General features: G+C 40.4%; 2 protein-coding genes across 2 annotated transcripts in view; both read left to right on the forward strand.

The window, feature by feature from the left end:
- Positions 1 to 463: 463 nt before the first annotated feature.
- bsg (basigin) lies at positions 464 to 13774 on the forward strand. The gene is made up of 8 exons (XM_015971595.3): positions 464 to 693; positions 8769 to 8934; positions 10371 to 10459; positions 10572 to 10708; positions 10810 to 11086; positions 12547 to 12571; positions 12651 to 12720; positions 12799 to 13774. Exons 1-7 carry the CDS (start codon positions 630 to 632, stop codon positions 12709 to 12711), a joined length of 819 nt encoding a protein of 272 aa, XP_015827081.1. The 5' UTR covers positions 464 to 629; the 3' UTR covers positions 12712 to 12720; positions 12799 to 13774.
- A 122-nt stretch (positions 13775 to 13896) lies between these two features.
- Positions 13897 to 18899, forward strand: part of hcn2b (hyperpolarization activated cyclic nucleotide-gated potassium channel 2b) — a 109699-nt gene continuing 104696 nt past the window's right edge. The window contains exons 1-2 of the mRNA XM_054730003.2: positions 13897 to 15809; positions 17671 to 18094. Coding sequence (XP_054585978.2) covers positions 15013 to 15809; positions 17671 to 18094 — 1221 coding nt within the window. The 5' untranslated portion in view covers positions 13897 to 15012. The remainder of the gene's footprint in view (positions 15810 to 17670; positions 18095 to 18899) is intronic.

Here is an 18899-nt window from a genome sequence, read left to right on the forward strand (position 1 = left end):
TAAAACACAGAACAGTTTTGTTTCCTGTTTTCCCGCTACGATTCTAGCGGGAAAACAGGTAGCAAAACTGTTCTGTTTAAAAAAAGAACTATGGCATGGAATTTCTAAATAATGCTTTCAGCACCTTGTTGAATCAATGCCGTGTAGAATTAAGGCATTTCTGAAGGCGAAAGGGGGTCAAACACCATGTATGGTGTTCCTAATAATCCTTTAGGTGAGTGTTTTTGTTAGGGATAGGAATTAATTATACTAATCAACAAAACCTATGATTTGTCTGAACTATTTTGTGCGCAGTCAGGTGGTCACTAGTACTACTCCGTTAAGTAACATTTATGGGTGAAATATTTTTAAATAATAGGCGATTTGTGAAATATCTACCCACTGTATGAACAATAATGTTTTGCAATATAAAAGTGCTGCGATGTGCACGTTGACGTAACCCCGCCTACTAAGCGTACGTCACGTGCACGTGCTGAAAAGGGCGTGTGCGTGCAGTACAAGGGCGACTGGAACGCACGTCGGAGCGGCTGATAGTCGGTTTGGGGGCTAACGTCTTACAGGAGTTTTTTTCCGTAGGGGTAGACGGTGAAGAACGTGTTTTAGAAACTTACCGACTCTTTTAAACAGCCATGAAGCTTTTGTGGGCTCTCTCAGCCCTGCTGTTGAGCTGCTGGCAAGCCGATGCGACCACAGGTAAGAATATGTGTCAGCCATGTTGGATGTAGACGGTGACTTTGCCCGGACCACCAACATTTTGTTTGTTCTGAGTCGCTGCGATTCAATGCCAAAAATCTTCTCCCCGCTCCGAGATAAGTGTATGCTGTTGCTTTAGCCCTTTGACGGAATACGACGCCTTGTTGAGGCCACAGGCTATGCTAGCGAAACATTTGGCCAATTTGTGGTTCTGAAAGCAATCTACCGGAGCGCATCGTGACTAGTTTCTATGCTGAAGTTGCTACATTTAGTTAATAATCGGTCATCCAATTACTCACGTGAGATTCGTTAATCGTTTTGAAAGGGTTCTGTCTGTGGGTTTTAATTTTCATGTCGGTTTGAAGCATAAATTCTGTACCAGCTGTGGAAAAACCCGCAGTTGCGTAATATTTTAATTTAAATGGTTATTGACGGTGTTACGTGTTAAGTCATTTGGCAAATGTTCAAACGCAACCTTTCAGCCTAAGATCTTAAAGATTCTGATACAAAAACAGTTTTTGAGTTTAACTGCCATGCCACAGCTCGCATCAACCGGCGATTCTTAACAGTTCAGTTTACATTCACTACATTTAACTATTCTATGCATCTCGCCTTTTTAAAGGTTTCTTTTCCACTAAATCAAGGCAGCATCAATTAATGTATCCGTATCCTATTGAATTTACGCATGTCCCTGTTTTTAATAAATATTTAAGATTTTAAAAAGGCTCATCGCTGCTTAGCTTGGCCCTTTATTTGCAGGCACGATATTTGGAGCTTTGCACAATTAGCACGCAAGTGTTTTCAGGTTTGCAGCGTTCACTACTGAAACAAAAAGAGCCCTTATCTATTCAGTTTGATTAGATTTCCCCATGGCTTTTTAGGACTGGATCCTTAATACAACTCATGTTATACATAACCTTAAATGACAATACCTTTTCCCCCACCCATAATTAACTTAAAATGCACAAATTCAGCCCTCATTCTTTCCAGTTTGGTAAAAACACTTATTGGGTAGATTGAGTAAAATTAGATTTCCCTAAAGACTAACATTGGTAAGAAAATAAAGGTTTGGATAAGCTTGCAGATAAAGCTCTAAAAGTATTTGGACTAGACAAAATTACAATCCTTGAAAGTTCTTTACACAATGTGCTCATTCCGCCCCAATTTTCTGTAACAGGTTTAATATAATCTTGTTACGTTAGCCCCCTTTTATTTAAGGTGCTTAACCTAGTTTAGCAGCTTTTACAATTATGCATGTAAATAGATGGATGGATGGATAAAAGCTTGCACTTTATGCTGGAGCACTTTTAATGCCATTTCTCTTTATTTTCAGCTGAGTTGACCTCTAATGCTGTTGAGTCTGTTGGCCTAACACAGCCGCCTGATCCCAGTGCTGTTATTGATCTATTTTCTCCACATTGAAACAATTATTGAGTCTTCTACTTTGTTTTTTGCATGTTTAATTCACATAATATAAATGTTTCTCTCACTGAGTTTAAAGGATGTTTCCTTTTCCCTTCATATTTCAGGAAATGCTAAAACATGTAGAGCATAGAAACATTTCAAATGATTAAAGCATGACTAGTCATGTATGTTGCTGATCTAGTGCCACCTATTCATTTTTTACTCAAAAGAGAAGTTTCATCTTATCTGCCTTGTACGAAATGTTAATGTACTTTTAAAAAGGTAGAACAGAACCGTAAAATATAAGGTCTCACTTGCAGAATTCTTTTGAAAACTTTGTTCCATAATTAGTTGTACATTCTAACCAGCTGGTTCAATGATGGTTTAAAAAAAATGGTAATTCAGCTTAATCCATTAGAAACTTTTATGGTAACCTTTCTGACTCAACCTTTCCAGTTACATTGTTACTGCAGCCTCTGGCCTCTGTTAAATGTCAAATACTGACTTGGGACATTTGATCTCAAACAACTTGCAGCACAATTCTCAGGTTATAGAGCAGAAGGCTATAGGTAGTATATTAGGCTTGGGCTATATTTTAGGCTTCGTACGTATGCTGTGAAGGTGACCTTTTAAAAATGGCAGCAAAGCCATTCTAAGCGGGGGGGAAGCTACATGATTTACACGGACTAAAGTTCTTGCTGACAATCTTTTGTTCTGATGACGTTTACACACGAGGGGAAGTGCATGTTTCTGTAAAACATGGGAAAAAAAATCAATAAGTTTGCTTCTAAATGTGTGCTCTGGTTTGGCCAAATGCTTCCATGTTGCCAGAGTACATGAAGGGCAGCTGTGCTTGAAAGAGGAGGAATAAATTGGATCAGCTCTTCAGTCATGTTACAATAGGGAGCTTAATGGGCCATTCCCATCTGTACCGGGTCGGCCCGGGCCGGGTAGCGTAGGTTGTTTGCATATCTGGGTGGCCTGGTATTTTTCCGGGCCAACCAAGGCTCATTCTCAGCCCTCTTCTCGAGGGGGTCTTCTTCAGGCCGACCAGGGCCAACACACCCACTGCTGACAGCAAATTCACACCTTCCATTAGAGCAAGCCTCTGATTGGTGGGTAGAATCAGCCCACATGGGCTTAAGACAAGGATGTGTGGAATCAACCGGGCCAGGCTGGGGCCGACTGGGGCTACCCGGCCAGGGCCGACCCGGTACAGATGGGAAAGGCCCATAAGTCACTTCCGCATCATGGGTCCCCGGAAGAACAAATAAATGAATGCAAGTCAATGGGGCTAAACGCTATTTTCTAATCCACTTTGTCTTACGCCCTGGATCGTACATATGTTATACTGCAATTTAAATGAAAATTAATGATGGGTGTTTCGACCATGCCAGTCATGTAGTTTGAGATTTATTAGCTTGTAAAAGTTTGTAATTGGCATGACTACAAACTAGAAATGGGCGCGTCGCATATGTGATGTCACCACATAATCTCCTCTGACCAAAGTAGCTGCTACTTGCCAAATGACCAGATTTGTGGTGGTTCTTTCCTCCTGTGGGAAGTTTGCTGAACTTGCAGCCATTTTCCCTCATTTTTCTCCGTGTCTGGCTCAATGTCACTTTTAAGCGCATTTGTAGTCCTGGACTTATTTTCATACAAAACCTAAAATATCATTCCCCCCCATGCGTCGTCTTTAAAACTCACGGACATCATACGTGATATCCATGGCACAAAACAAGCGGAATTAGGAAATGGCGTTTTTAGTCTCATTGACATGCATTCATTTGTTGGTTCTTCCGGGGACCCATGATGCTCCCTATATAGCAGCTGTTAGATGGTTTGTAGTCATGAGCCATTCATTGGGAAATCTGGAGTGCAGCTGTCGACTAGCAAGTACAGTCCAAACACATCAACGTACCCTGGAAAGACAATTATTACAAATAGAGATGTGAAAAAATACACATTGCGATATTGTCACTGAACCAATATTTAAGTATTAATTTTATTTTGTAGAATTTAGATGCTGCAAAAATATATATACACAAGATTTGCAAGTCAAACTTGGACTGTTAGGTGGACAGTTTTTTTAATTTTAACCCTTTTTTCTGACAAAACTAGATCTCGCAATAACACTGGATGTGTTATCAATGCTTTTCTGACTGTTAACATTAAGCGGTTGAGTTTCTGAGTTTATCATACAATCTCATGGAAATTGGCATGGTTTTTTCAGGTATCTGAGAATAAATTTTCATCTCAGTGTTTGCTTTTGTATGTCTGCATTGCTATTTCATCCTTTACTTTTATTTTGATGGTATGCATCTGTTTTTGCTGTCTTAATTTTTGGCATGATTTCTTTTGAAGATGACCAAGCTTTTACTTGTCAACGGTCTCTAAAAATATTCTATTCTACTTACTTAACCACACCGTCCCTATAATCCACTGTGCCACTGGGTGTAAAAGCTCATACTTGGCACAAACATGCCTATTGTGGCTCTTAATCTTTTAATTATATTAAGAGCTAACAATTCTGACAACAACCAAAGATCAGGTGGGGCAATTTTTTTTTTCACGGAGGTGTATTGATATGGGGGGGGGGGGAATTGACACTCTTTGAATTAACTAAGGTATGGTCACTCTGCTAATGGCCTTCGGTGCTTTGACCATCGTCATAGGAATAGATGGGCCTGTAACGTACAGTTTTATAGCTGTACACTTGGTACTAAAGCAACACAGGTTTTCTGCTTCGACCTACTGTTCGAAAGCAGAATTACAACTGTTGTCGCCATCAGTTCATTATTTTGTAGCCTCCTTTAGCTCCCTTAAATGAGAGTAGGCTGTGTTCGTGTCACCCGTGGTTTTAGCACTTTGTTTTACTTCCAATGACACTGCTTTCCTCTTAATTCCAGGCTCTGCTTTGATGCCAACAAAAAGCTAATTTCTTTTTCATTTCAGTTTGACACTTGGCAAACTGAACACTAACTTCTAGCCTTTATATTGGTTATTGGCCAAGTAAATGGTTAACAGCAAAAACGCAGGTAGAGAGCTCCACCTAGTGAACCTGCAGTTCCCACAATAAGTGCCGTTTCTGGACCGCAGAGGGCTGCTAAGAGCTCTACAATCTAAAGTTGGTAACGTTTCTATCAAGAATCACTGAAACCCTCTTTTAAAGGAAAAGCTCTGTAAAATATTAAGTGTTTTTCAATGAGATTTTAATGTCAATATGTTAAAATAAAATCTAAAACATCATTTTTATTTGCAACATTTTTTTTGGATAGCTATGGAGTGGGAACATGTAGTTTTGAGGCTGAAGTGTCAAGAAAGATTTGGTCATCTCCTGCATTTTTGTTTCTCAGTAGGTCAGAGTTTAAAGCAAGATATATTTATATAATTGGATTAAAATGTAACTCTGGCCTACATGTATGTGCTTGATTTTCATTTGTTTTATTAACACTTTCTTTTCTGTTCTTCTTTTTTTATTCCACTCATTCACTGCATTTATCAATTCATGCAATCATCTGGTCTATTGTAAACTTAAACTACTTTGCTGGGCTAACTGGTAATGGGGCTCAGCTGGTTTTATTAAGTCCCCCCTTTCCCAAATAAAGCTGATCAATGACAGTGCAGAGCTGTACTGTGAGGTGATAGGGAACCCCATTCCTGAAATTCAGTGGTGGTTTGTTGAAGGTGAAGAGTCCAATGAGACCTTTACCCAGCTATTTGATGGGGCACGGAACGATTGTGTTAATATAAACGCCACTTACATAGAACATGCTGCAAGTACCATTCACCTCACCAGCCTCAGCCTCGATGATATGGGCACATACGAGTGCCGTGCTTCAAATGATCCTGATCGCAATGATCTGAAGAAGACGCCCAAAATCAAGTGGATCCGTTCGCAGGCAAACGTTATTGTGATTAAAAGTGAGTGGCAGAGGAAACACAAGTGGACTCGAGTCAAAGTAGCTGAGCGTTGCCTCTTCCTTAACCAAGTTCTGGACATTTAGCTCCTCTGCTTTGTTTCCTGGTTCAGTACCCCCTCCAGTCCTGCTTTGTTTAGCACACAGTTCCCCTACCATTCTCCACAAAAGCTCCGTTTGTTTCGTAGTAGAATATGAACCTGTTCCTGAAGCAGAGGCAGATTGCTCCTTTTTTTCTGTATTACAGTTTAATATGTGCTTCATCTGATGCCTTTTTTTTTCTTGCCCTCATCTTAAGACATTTAACAAACAAAGTTTTTCTTGCAGATAATACTGGTCATACAGTTGGGAATTAGCATATGACTCTTTCAAGACACGTGATTATGACTAAATTAAAACTATTAAAAATAAAAAGGGGTGTCAAATCACTTAATTGGTGGGTTTCAACTTTCAGAACTTCAGGGTGAGTTTACATGAACTTCCCGGCATGTGTGTCTCCACTAGGGCTGGGGGTAAACGATTATTTTTAAAACGATTATTTTATCGAATAGTCGACTATTCTAATGACCATTTACACAATTAATCTAATGATTATTTTGCTATTGCACAGTTAATAAAAAACAAATCTCTTATCGATTTTTTTGAGGAATTTATTAAATTGTTACTGTAAGAGAATAAAGACTACAGGCCTTCCATTTTGTATAACACTGCTTTTATTGTGTAGCGGTTGGTTATGTTCTGGTGACGTGTAGAACTTGGGAGTGCAGGCTGCTGCCTGAGAGGTGGCTGGAGACTGAGTGTCTCCGTGCTGCTTTGTTTTGGTCACTTATGTGCGTGAGGCGAGGAGTTACGAGTCTTCCTGGGGAGTTTGGCTCATGTGCAAAAAGAGAGGGACAATAACGCGGGATTTAAAAGTTAAAATGATGATCAGGTTTATTTACAACTACAAAAAATCCTATCAGCTTATCCAAACGCAAGAAGCTGTTAGCATTTTCGCTAACAGTAGCTTTACCAACGTTAAGTTCAAGTTACCAAGTTTAAATAAACCAAAAATACCCAACAGCAAACAGACCAGCACGGAGGAGAGACTGCTACCACCAAAACAGCTCTCCTCGTGTCTGAAAGAAGCTCCTTTATGAAGGGAGAAACGTTCCCGGTGATTTTCTACATCTGCAATAGACGAAGCAGCGCATCTGACCTTGGAAGTTGTTGTCCGTTGCCGGGAGACGAAGGCGGGCAAAACAGGAAAGGAATCTAGTAGCGGATGGACATTGTTCCGGGTCTTCGGTATTTGGTGGAGATGTTAGTGAAGGTGGAGAAGAGGGCGAACTAGAGGGAAAACGGGCAGATTCCACCTCTATTTACAAACTCCTGGGGATGCAACAAGTGGGCGCGGTGCGTCGACTACCAGATCTGACGTCGACAAATTTTTAGAATTGAGCCGTCGACGTCACCGAGGCTTCGCCACAGCCCTAGTCTCCACCTCACTAGGCTTGTGAATGGGCTGTTCCTGTTTTTGCTTGAGGGGGTTCCAGAAACATTTAAAGTACCTGACTAAGAGTAGGCTCTCTGAATGGCCTGGCTGAGTAGCTCAGTGGGACTTGTGCTGATTGGTTTAAATTCTGTAGGAAGTTGAATCAGCAGACCGTGTCCAGAACAACCAGCATTAGTAAAATTAGCGTAACTTGAGCAGCAGAATGGAAGCAAAGGGTAATCTTTAGTGGCTACTTGCTTTAAAATGGCTGTTACTACAACTACTAACATGGAAAAACATGGCCAAATCCCCCCTCAGTGTTATTCACAGGGCTTGTTTACGCAGAGTGCTGTAAAAATTGGCGCTTCTTCTGGTCATTGAATGCTACATTTTACATCAAATGGTAAATGGTCTGTATTTGTGTTGCCCCTTCGTAGGGTTCTACAACACCACCATCCCCAGAGCAGTTGCAATATGCTGACATCTGTGCAAAGGACTGATTTTGTATGGGCACACAAGTGAGGATTGAGACAACTCGTCTCACATCCCAGAAATTACCCTGAAGTTCTGACAATGGAAACATACCTAATGTTGCATCTTAATAGACTTGACCTCCTTCTCGATACGAACACTGATTACCCCTTCATGTTCATGCTGGGATGCATCCCAGTGTCTCAGCCTACTGAACACAGGAGGTGGCAACAAAAAATTAAGTGGTTGGCCACGAGGCATTTTTCTGCCTAGAGACTCAGTATTATTTGTTAAAGAATTGGAGCAAAACTTCTTTACAGGCACTGAAGCTGCCACTGGTGTTTATTCCCATGTGTTGCTTCTTCTGCATGCCTATACCAGAGGACCTGTTACCCTGTTGCCTTTAATGTAGTTCTGTTTTTATTTTTCCCCCTTTCCTGTGAAACTCCTTTTCTTCCCGTTCTACCATTATTGGGGCAGATGTCTCCATTTTGGGGAACTCTATTCTCGTTTGTATGTTTGTGTAGTGTCATGAGTATTTTCAAATGTTTGGCAATTAAAACTGTCTAACCAATAGGCACTCAACCATTGTCTCAAACCATGAGTTTTACCTCTCTGAAACTCAGAAGTTAGAATTATAAATCGGAAATGCACAAATTTGTGTGTTTAAATTTCCTCAAGGCCATAAGGTAATGTGAGCATTGGGTGGTAACTTCCTGCTTGATTAACTTGTTATCAAAAGACAATTGTTGAGTGTTTAAATTACAAAAAAAATGGAAGCTCACTAGCTTTTCTCTTGTTTTAAGGCCCAGAGATTGTTACTGGTCCTGAGATCACTAACCAAACAGCAGCTACTCTGACATGTAACCTAACTGGCTCCAGCCTTCCCATCAAAGGTTCTCACTGGACACATAATGGCAAAGTCATTGAGGACTCGAAGTCTGTTGCTACTGCTGCAGCCATCTCTTACCGGTGAGTAACTGGTAGAGCATTTAGAGGTTTAGAATAGGGCTACAGCTATCAAATATTTTAGTATTTGAGTATTCTATTGAATCTCCATTGATCAAGTATTTTATTTGACGACGTTTCAAATGAAACATTATGGTCTGCTGCTAGAAATATGAAAATAAAAACGCGAAATTAACTGGCTCAATGATGTATTAAAAATTGTCTAGTTCCATTTCCCAGCTGATATTTATAGTTAATATCGTATGGAACAACAATTGACTTGCATTTCATTCACAATATAGGTTTGTATTGACCTCATCCTAGTCAAAGTAATATATCTCAATATATTCACATATAATCAGAATTTTATTTCATTAACATGTTCAGTAGTAAGCTACTAGAAATGCTAACATTTAATTTCTACTTGTAACTATGTACTTGTGGTATATTATTATATACAGGTTGGCAACATAATCTAGTCTAAATTGTATTGAAAGAAAGTGTTGGTGAATTATATGCTACAACGGCTTGCCACAGTCCTGCTGTGGTGGATGGAGCACCATAACCAGACGGTAGCTGCAACGCTCTCTTCCAACTCTGCTGCAGAGATCCAGTATTAATGGGATGATGGGAATTTTTCTTCAGTTTGGAGTTAAGCCGTTCACAACCATCACGTTTTTTCTGAACCACACTTCCTCATGAGAATGCTACCCGCTAGCTTAGCATCAGCAATTCGGCTTAGTTTAATTCTTGATCTCAAACTTTGCACTGTGTCTTGCCTTTGACAATGGTTGCTGTCATTGCTGGTGTCTTGTCCTCCCCAGCACCTATGTTACCACATGGTGATCTAGTAAAATGTGTTCAGACTGTGGAGCTTCATTTTAACGAAACTTTTATTCGGTAAAAAAATGAATCGTATCATTCGATGATTCGTTTTTTGTATTTGTAGTTGTGTTTAGAAAGGAGAGTTCACTGTTGTGCTTTTCTGTCCAGTCTTCTTTCTCCCTCGCTGCCTCCATTAGCGTTTGAGTTATGGATGCCATTCAGCCATTCACTGCTCTTGATTAGCAGGGACTGTGCAGGCATGCAGCTTTGCTAGCAGTCTTGGCAATAAGCATCAGAGCCCTTGGCAATGTGCACTCTATTGACCCGACCTTAATTCCCCATTAGAGAGGAAAGGCTGTACCGTACTGGACAGTAGCACGAAACAAAAGTGGGATTGTGATTAAATGGGGAAAAATGAAATATTTAAGCAGACAAGCAGGTTTCGTTCTAACCCCAGCCCTTTGAGCAGAAACTGCCCTGTTGTGGATTTTCTACTCAACTAAGTGGAAAAACTAATCACCATCATAAGTTGCTTCAGCTTTGATCACTTGTCAGTTAATAGAAGCCTTTAGTCTTGGAACAGCATTTTTTTTCTTAAACGGGGTGTCTCATGAAGTTGTTTTTAATCTTCATAGTTTGGACAAGATTGACCACCACTCCAGTGGAATATATGAGTGTGTGTTTGAGACCGATCCAGAAGTGAAGCAGACGATAGAGGTCAAAAGTAAGCTGGTTTACAAATGTTAACGTTTTACTAAATATGTTAAGTATTTTTTAATGTTTATACACTTAAGGTGTTCCTTTAAAATGTGACCTTTTTGTGTGTGCGTGTGCAGTCCTTCCACATGTTGTTGCCTATAAGCACTCTGAGCATGGCAATGAGATGGACAAAGGTGTGCTCACCTGTGTGGCTCATGGATACCCCTTGCCCACTGATTGGTCCTGGTTCAAAGAAGTGGATGGAGCTCTGAAGGTGATGACATTGTCTAAAATCCTGATTTTTTTTAAATCATAATTGCTTTTTAAAAAAATGTCACCATCTTAACAGTTGGTCTTGTTTTTTTGTTGTGGCAGCCTATTACAAATGGTACTGGTGACAGATACGAGATCAAGAGCACCCCCAACAAAACCACGTTGTCTATTAATGAGCTGAGCATCGAAAATGACATTGGGGATTACAAATGCTCTGGAACCAATGAAATTGGCACCAAGGAAGACTCGATCCATCTTCGTGTTCGCAGTCGCCTGGCTGCTCTCTGGCCTTTCCTTGGCATTGTGGCAGAGGTCATCATCCTTGTGACCATTATCTTCATCTACGAGAAGAAGAGAAAGCCTGATGAGATCACAGACGGTAAGCATTTAGTCTCCCTCCCATCTTTTACATATTCTGTTGGTATTTGGGACTTTTCAAACTTGAATTAGCCCTGAGATTTAAAAACTGAAGTCACAACATTTTATCTAAATGTGAAAATCATACCTAGTTTCGTGCACACGATAAAGGTTTGGTTGTCTTTCCCCCAAAAAGGTTTATCTGGAAATGAATGTCTTTGCAGAAGAATCCTGGGTTATGATGGCAGCTGAATGTTTGAAATTGACTACAAACACAGAGTGCTTAGAGAAAATTAAACCTCTTTGTCTCAAGTAATGATTTGTGAATGTGATTAGGTGGGTCCCCTGTTTACTGCATTGTTCACTGCCAATTTTGTGGCCATGGCGTCAAAGCATTCCCTTTTGTAGGGCGATCACATTAGTGGCATGCGTACTTTAACCGGTGTCTTTTGGTTTAGGCATTTACATTTCTGAAAAGTAGCTTATGATTTGGCTTTCACTGCAGTGAACCTTTTTAATTTAACTTTTTATTTACATTTGACCTCTCTGTTCGCTGCTGATTTTGCTTTTTGGTAAGTGAACAAAACTGCATGTCAGACTGAAGTGGTTGAGCTGAAATAACCATCTGGAAACGCTATGGGAGTCTGAATGCAGTGCTTTCATAGTAACCACTTCTAAGAGGAATGTGCTAAAAGACTTGGTGACTCTTTCACTGGCGCTGACTGGAAACGCTAAGCCAGCTTCAACTCTTCACCTTCACTTTCTGCGTTTGTTTTTAAATCATTGTTCTGAGCCAATGAGTCAGATGAGACGTGTAAACTTGGTGTTGATGGTTTGACCTTGGGTAGGTTTAAAGTTAGAACTTTCAGCAACCTGTCTGCATGTTCTCTGCATCTTGTACTTAATGCATGACGAATGTTAGGCTGTCGTCCTCAGGATCAGCAAACTAAATGCCATTTGTCACCCATCTTTTGGCCATAGAGGAACTTTAACTTCTTGCCTTTATCCAGTGAATGAAGTCTTGCTCAGGAGTGAGTACACATTACCAGGATGAGTGAGCTCTGCCAGTGGAGACGTTTACCATTTCTTTATACATTTACAGTCTTTTGCTTGTATTGCATGAGCCTCAGCGATGCTTAAGGCCGACTTTAGGCAGTGCATTAAAACGAGCACAAAGAATATTTTTCAACAGTAATTGGAAATTGGCCAAATAAATAGAACAGTTTTTCAACAAAGAATTGATTGGTTTCAAATTTGTAAATGAGAACTAAAAAAGAAATCCACTTGGTGGGCATGTATGTTCATTTGTAATGGAGTTTGATCATCTCATTGCGGTCATAATTAAGGTTTTTATTTTCAGTTTTTACTTTTTGCTTTTATTAAATAACATTTGCTACCATCTGGACGAAGCATTGGCATGTTTCTCCCTCATTGGTCAAATTTAGCGTCCTAATTCTGTCTTTCCCTTTGTTTGTAATTCAGATGATGACTCAGGATCTGCTCCACTGTGAGTAGCCTCCACAACTTGATGCATTTACTGTTACTTTAGTCTTTTCTGTTGCTCATGTTGGATATTTTTCTTCCAGGAAAAGCAATTCCACTTCAAACAACAAGGACAAGAATGTGAGGCAAAGGAATTCCAACTAAAAGCTGAAGGTGAGTGAAATGTTTAGTAGAAATGAGGTTAGTAAATGTCACGATTCTGGGCTAAGTGTTTTTTGTTTTTGTTTACAGATGGAGATGTAGTTTGCACTCCAGGGATCAGCTGTTGTGGCACATCATAGTGTGCACCCTGCAATTTTAAGTTCCTCTCTGTGCTTGGGTGTTAATGTTGTAGGAAGGTGATTTCCTCCTGTTCTTTCTAAATCCTTATGAGAATGCTATTCTAGCCAAGTTTCTTGTTAAATTCATTGGAATGTTAATCTGAATGCTTAGATTGTGGTGTGTTTTTTTTTTTTTTTTTTGCCAATGCTTCCTGCACAAGCCTTCAGTTGTTTTACATCTGGAATGGCCAAAAAGAAAGCTAAAGGGTTCCAGGACCTGATCCTGTTGCATCACTGCCATTCTCACAGTAGGGCCGGCTCGGCCTCCCTCCGTTCTCACTGGGGAGGAGTGGACTGCTTTTAATCAGTTGGTCATAATGCCATTACAAATCTTATGAGGAAGAATTTTACTCTTGGAAAAGCTGTTTTCGTCTTTTTTCGGGTTTTTTTTTTATCCCAATGGAATTATTAGACTTGATACTTTAATATAGAAGTGACTAGCGTTAAGCTTCTGCTGGGTTTAGCTTTCTGTAACGAGTGGTTTTCGGTCAGGACATTTTTATATTTTGCCAATTTACCAGGCAGCATTTTAAACACATTTTGATCAATATTTCTGTTGAATTCAGTCTCATAACAAATTCCTTTGGTTCAAGTGCAACAGATGCAACTTTAATGGTGTGCATGTCAAAAATTACTGAGGGAATTAAACCCATTGTGATTTTAAACACTTGTGTCCAACATGTTTAACTGCTGTCTTTGTTCTGTGTAGGTAATTCAAAAGCCATATTCTATTTAACCTGAGTAGTGTTGTGATTGAACGTTACTTATTAGAGTTGCAGAAAAGTAAACACCTGGCCAGAATTGTGTAAACTGTTGTACCTTCCATAAACTAGGAATGCCATCACGTACAACCTGCACAAACTGAAATAAAGATTGTTAAATTAAAACTATTGCATTTTTATTCACATTTCCCCATGTCTAAGTGGTACCTTTTCTGTCTTAAGTTTTTGTTAACTAATGTGGAAACTTTAAATACTAAAGGTTTTAAATACTAAAGGTTTTAGTTAAACATCTTTAGGCTTCAAATTATTTTCTATTGGATATTTCTAAATGATTCTGTCGACGTGGCAGTTTATCCCTAACATTTACCTATAGCCTTGCGGAAAGTTTAGATTAACTTATATTGGCATTAATTTTAGCGCAGTGAGTGTTGTGAATTTGACTTTACGAAGAATGGCACACAGAGCACCACATTAAGCATCCCAAACGAAAGCTAAGGGAAAAATGAAGTTCAGTGTAGAGCAAAGCTCCACCAGCGATGGAAGCTGCAAGCGCAGCGGCCCACCACAGAATGCCAGATAGGCCAGTCCACCCCTGGTTTAGGGTTGGGCAGGGCAAGGCAGCTTTATTGCACATTTCAAACACAGGCAATTCAATGTGCTTTACAATTTTCTATTTAGTTAGGAGGAAATGGAACAGTTTTAATTTTTAAAATCTTTGTCAGTCGTGTCTGAATGAAACCCAGGTCAGCTATGATTAGCTTTAATGTTGGGCCTGGTGTATATTTTATATTTGGACAATGCCGCAAAGTCAGCTTTTGTCTAATTTTAGGTAACACATTTTGAGTCGGCCTCAGCTTTTTGTAATGACTTAATTTCTCCACCAGATGGAGCCATTTGACCAGAATGATCCCATCACCTGGGGCATCTCAGTGACCCAGCAGGCAGCCTTCACTATGGTTTAGAGTAGATGTTGCCTAATATTTACCAACTGGTCATTTCTAATCGGTCATCAACATTAACACTGGAATGCGATAATAACACGGGATTATTGTAACTTCTTCCAGTTACCTTTGTCCTTTTTTTTGGTCCACCAGGTGAGATACTTGACGTTTGTATTTAACTATGTATTTTATCTATTTTTAGAGAGATGGTTGTTTTATTTACTCTCATCCTGGGTGTGGTTCACAGGGTTTCCCCTTGTCCTCAGTACGGTGGTTGTAGCCTAGGGGTAATGCTGTCATCTCCCTTTTACAAACACAATAACAGCAGCCATAGCAACGCCACCGGTGCGCTGACAATCCTAAAGTGATGTGAATGGAAAGTAAAGGGCTGGTCCTGCTCCTTCCTGAGCCGCCGCCGCCCTCGCATCGCCACAGGGTCTAAGGTTCGGGTGTGTCCCTCTGATGGACGAGGAGGAGCCCACATTCCAGCAGCAGCCTCCTGGACAACCTCAGCGAACCAGTTTGAGCGGATGTGAGGACCATGGTAGTGGTGGGGGAATTAGGATGAAGAAATTTACCCTCGGAGGCGGGGCCGCGTCCGCTGCGCGTAAAAACTCCAACAGCAACGAGCTCTGGCTCTTTCCGAGCCAGGGCTGCGCTGTCTCTGCTCTGAGCCAGAGGGATGCTGCTGGTGGCTTTGAGACAGACGACTGGACCAGAGGGGACACAGCTTCAGAGGTGTCAATCAGCATGATATGCAATAAAAACGGAGACTGTAGGAGAGATCCTACCATTTCAGGGAGTTTGTCTTCCCTCATCTCAAGACAGGAGAAGCAGGCGGATGGAGCCGGAGCGAGAGAAGACGAGGGGGAGTCTGCAAGCGGGGATGCTTCTGTCCCTTCAGCGGGGTCCCTGACCCAGGGGCCCGGAGCCGACGTCAAGGCAAGCGCAGCGATGGAGAAAAAGGACTCCAGAGTCTCCTTCTCCAACGTCCCGACTAGTATAGGACACTTTTCAAGTCAGCAATCCAGAAACTCTGTCACTTTTTCCAAAGCAGAAGAAGGTTCCCATATAGTGACGGATGATGGAGACAACAGAGGGAATCAGACATACATGCAGCGGCAGTTCAGCTCCATGCTTCAGCCTGGAGTTAACAAGTTCTCCCTGCGCATGTTCGGGAGCCAGAAGGCGGTGGAGAAGGAACAGGAGCGTGTAAAGTCAGCGGGCAACTGGATCATCCACCCATACAGCGACTTCAGGTATGGGACGGTCTGAGTTAGCGCGCTGCTGGACTGAGTTCATCTGGAGTGTCTGAATATGAAGTCAACTAAAAAGACCATTACTACTGATGAATAATTGAATGTAACTTACATTTAAATGGTGGTCAAATAGAAGAGATCAGCGATGGATAGTTTATCTATCTGTTATTTTTAATTAAAAGTGGTTAATTTGGTGAAGAATCTTGAGGAATGCTGCAAAAGATCCCATTCAGCACCAAGGACAGCTCCGACAACTAACCAGAAAAATAAATCCTAATTTCCGGTTCTTTTAATGAAATACATCAAAATACCATGACCCGCACTTGTATAGCGCCTCTCAGAGTAACGACTCCAAAGCGCTTTACACTACAGTGTATCATTGATCCATTCACACACAGATGGTGATGAGATACTATGTAGCCACAGCTGTCCTGGGGCCTCCGACCACCACCAGCAGGCAAAGTGGGTTACGTGTCTTGCCCAAGGACACAACAGCAGAATTCTCTGTCCAGAGCCGGGATCGAACCTCCAACCTTCCGATCACTGGACAACCCGCTCAACCTGTTGAGCTACTGCCATCATAATAGTTCTCTGTCACACACTTAGTGCAGACCTATTGAATTCAATTCAATTCAATTCAAGTTTATTTATATAGCGCCAAATCACGACAAGAGTCGTCTCAAGGCACTTCACATAATAAACATTCCAATTCACAGTTCATTAAGCCAATCAGAAATAATGTTTCCTATGGCATGCATCTTTATTAAAACATGATTTAGTCGTGAATTGGCAATAAAATTCTGCCATTTTTTTTATTTCTAAGCTGATCTGGAAAAGCTCAAGATGACAACCAAAATGTTTAAAATCGCTCATATTGATAAACATGATAAACCTTAAAGGCTTAATGTTAGGGAATATTTTCATTTACGCGTTTAAAAATGTGTTATTTCTCATTAAGAATTTATTGGATGATGAAGAGCAGCAACACAATACAAAAAAGGGTTCAAAGGTTTTTTATTGACATATTATGTTTTGCACAGTGCATGGCTTAAATGTTGATTTTAAGTTATTTGTCTTGAGTCATTTAGATGAGACTCTTTTCTTGTACAGCTGCTTTCCTTACCTGCTCGATGTTCATTTTTATCCTTTATTTTAATTGATGACCTCCTTTTTGTACCAAGTCAGGTGATGTAAGCAGACGAGTTGACGCAATTAGCAATTAAAAACACACAAATAAACAAATTATTTGCAAGTCTTTGTAGTGAGGGTACCTTTTCTCTGTGCCGCCCTTGAAAATGGATCCCTACGGTTGAAAATAAATCTATAAATACTGCTGGAGCAAAATCAGCATCTTTGTTAGAATTTGATATCAGCTGCAAAGAAGCTCCTTTGTGAATGTCCAGGCATTAAAATGATAAAATTTGATTATGGTGCAAAAGTTCTTTTATGTCAGTAATTCAGCTTAAATGGTGACAGTAATACATGAGATAGACTAATTCCACGCAAAGTCAGATATTTCAAGTATTTCTTTGTTATAATTGCGATGATCATGGCTTACAGCTTAGGGAAACCTCAAATTCAAAATCTCTGATAATTAGAATATCACATGAAATCAATAAAATGAGGAGTTTAAATGATATTACCTCTGAAAGAGTAAAATCATGAATATGTACTCAGTACTTGGTGTGGGCCCCTTTTGGTTTTACTGAAACAAATGGACTTTTGCACAATATTAAAATTTTACGACTTTCACCTGTAGACTCTAAACATAAATCAACTAAAATTCAGTTTGGCTTTTTAAATTTAATTTGCTATAAGAGTCCATTGTCGACCTTAATGCAGCACCAATCCTTATTACCAGGTTCTACTGGGACTTCACCATGCTGATGTTTATGGTTGGCAACCTGATCATCATCCCCGTTGGCATCACCTTCTTCAAGGATGAAACCACCACCCCTTGGATCATCTTCAACGTGGTGTCCGACACCTTCTTCCTCATGGACTTAGTCCTCAACTTCAGGACGGGCATCGTTTTTGAGGACAACACAGAGATCATCCTAGACCCCAAGAAAATCAAGAAGAAGTACCTGAAGAGCTGGTTTGTGGTGGACTTTGTCTCCTCTATACCTGTGGATTATATCTTCCTCATCGTGGAGAAGGGGATTGACTCTGAGGTGTACAAAACAGCCCGTGCACTTCGTATTGTCCGCTTCACCAAGATCCTCAGTCTGCTGCGTCTTCTGAGGCTGTCCAGGCTGATCCGGTACATTCACCAGTGGGAGGAGGTATGCTGAGTTTCCACACTTATCACACAAGCACAGGGGCAGGAAGGAAGGTTGGGGGGCTTATCGTTAGAGGGATAGCTTAGAAAACTATTGAGTTGGGTTTTTCATACAAAACCGTGAATGATTGCAGATCAAGAATGCACCAACCACATGTCTGGTGATTGGAACTCACCGTTGATCAGAATAAATGGTGATTAGCCAATCAACCTAAAATATAAATGATAACATATACATTTAGTTTTAAATGCCTGGTCAACCCGCAGCAATGAAAATTTTAATTTACTTCTCACCAGAAATAAAATAAGAACACATTCTGTTAACGTTCTCTGAAATCAGCACCAGCTGGTCATAGCTGGACGACTAGAAATCAGCATCAACCCTCAGAACCAGAATCGTCAAAAAATAAAATGTCCAACTGATGAATCCTTTACCTCTACATGAGAACAAATGCTGTAATGCTGGTAGTAGGAAGTGAAATGGTTGTTGGTCACATTTCCAATCTGGCGTTGGACTTGAATCCAAACACAGTTAAACTGGAAACTGTTTGCTTTTTTGAAAGTTACACAACTTAATTATTAAACTAAATTGGCTCTATTAAAAATAAAACTCTTCAATTGCAGGATGTATTTGAATTTATTTTATTTATTAATTTATTTTCCCCGTGTCCTGTCTGGCTGTGAAGCAAACAGAATTGATGTCTGAATGCTGGTGACAAGCCTTACAGATTTACTCTCAGGTGGAGCATCAAAGCGTCTGCTTTTAATGTCACGCCTGATACTCAAAACTTTATTGTTATTGTTTTTGA

The sequence above is a fragment of the Nothobranchius furzeri genome, chromosome 8, assembly GCF_043380555.1.
Source record: "Nothobranchius furzeri strain GRZ-AD chromosome 8, NfurGRZ-RIMD1, whole genome shotgun sequence".
NCBI lineage: Eukaryota > Metazoa > Chordata > Actinopteri > Cyprinodontiformes > Nothobranchiidae > Nothobranchius > Nothobranchius furzeri.

What these genes read in the sequence shown, in the direction of transcription:
- bsg (XM_015971595.3), top strand. Translation starts at nt 630, where the DNA reads ATGAAGCTTTTGTGGGCTCTCTCAGCCCTGCTGTTGAGCTGCTGGCAA. An exon ending in GCAAGCCGATGCGACCACAG is followed by an intron (nt 694 to 8,768) that starts GTAAGAATATGT and finishes TCTTGTTTTAAG; the next exon opens with GCCCAGAGATTGTTACTGGT. An exon ending in GCTGCAGCCATCTCTTACCG is followed by an intron (nt 8,935 to 10,370) that starts GTGAGTAACTGG and finishes TAATCTTCATAG; the next exon opens with TTTGGACAAGATTGACCACC.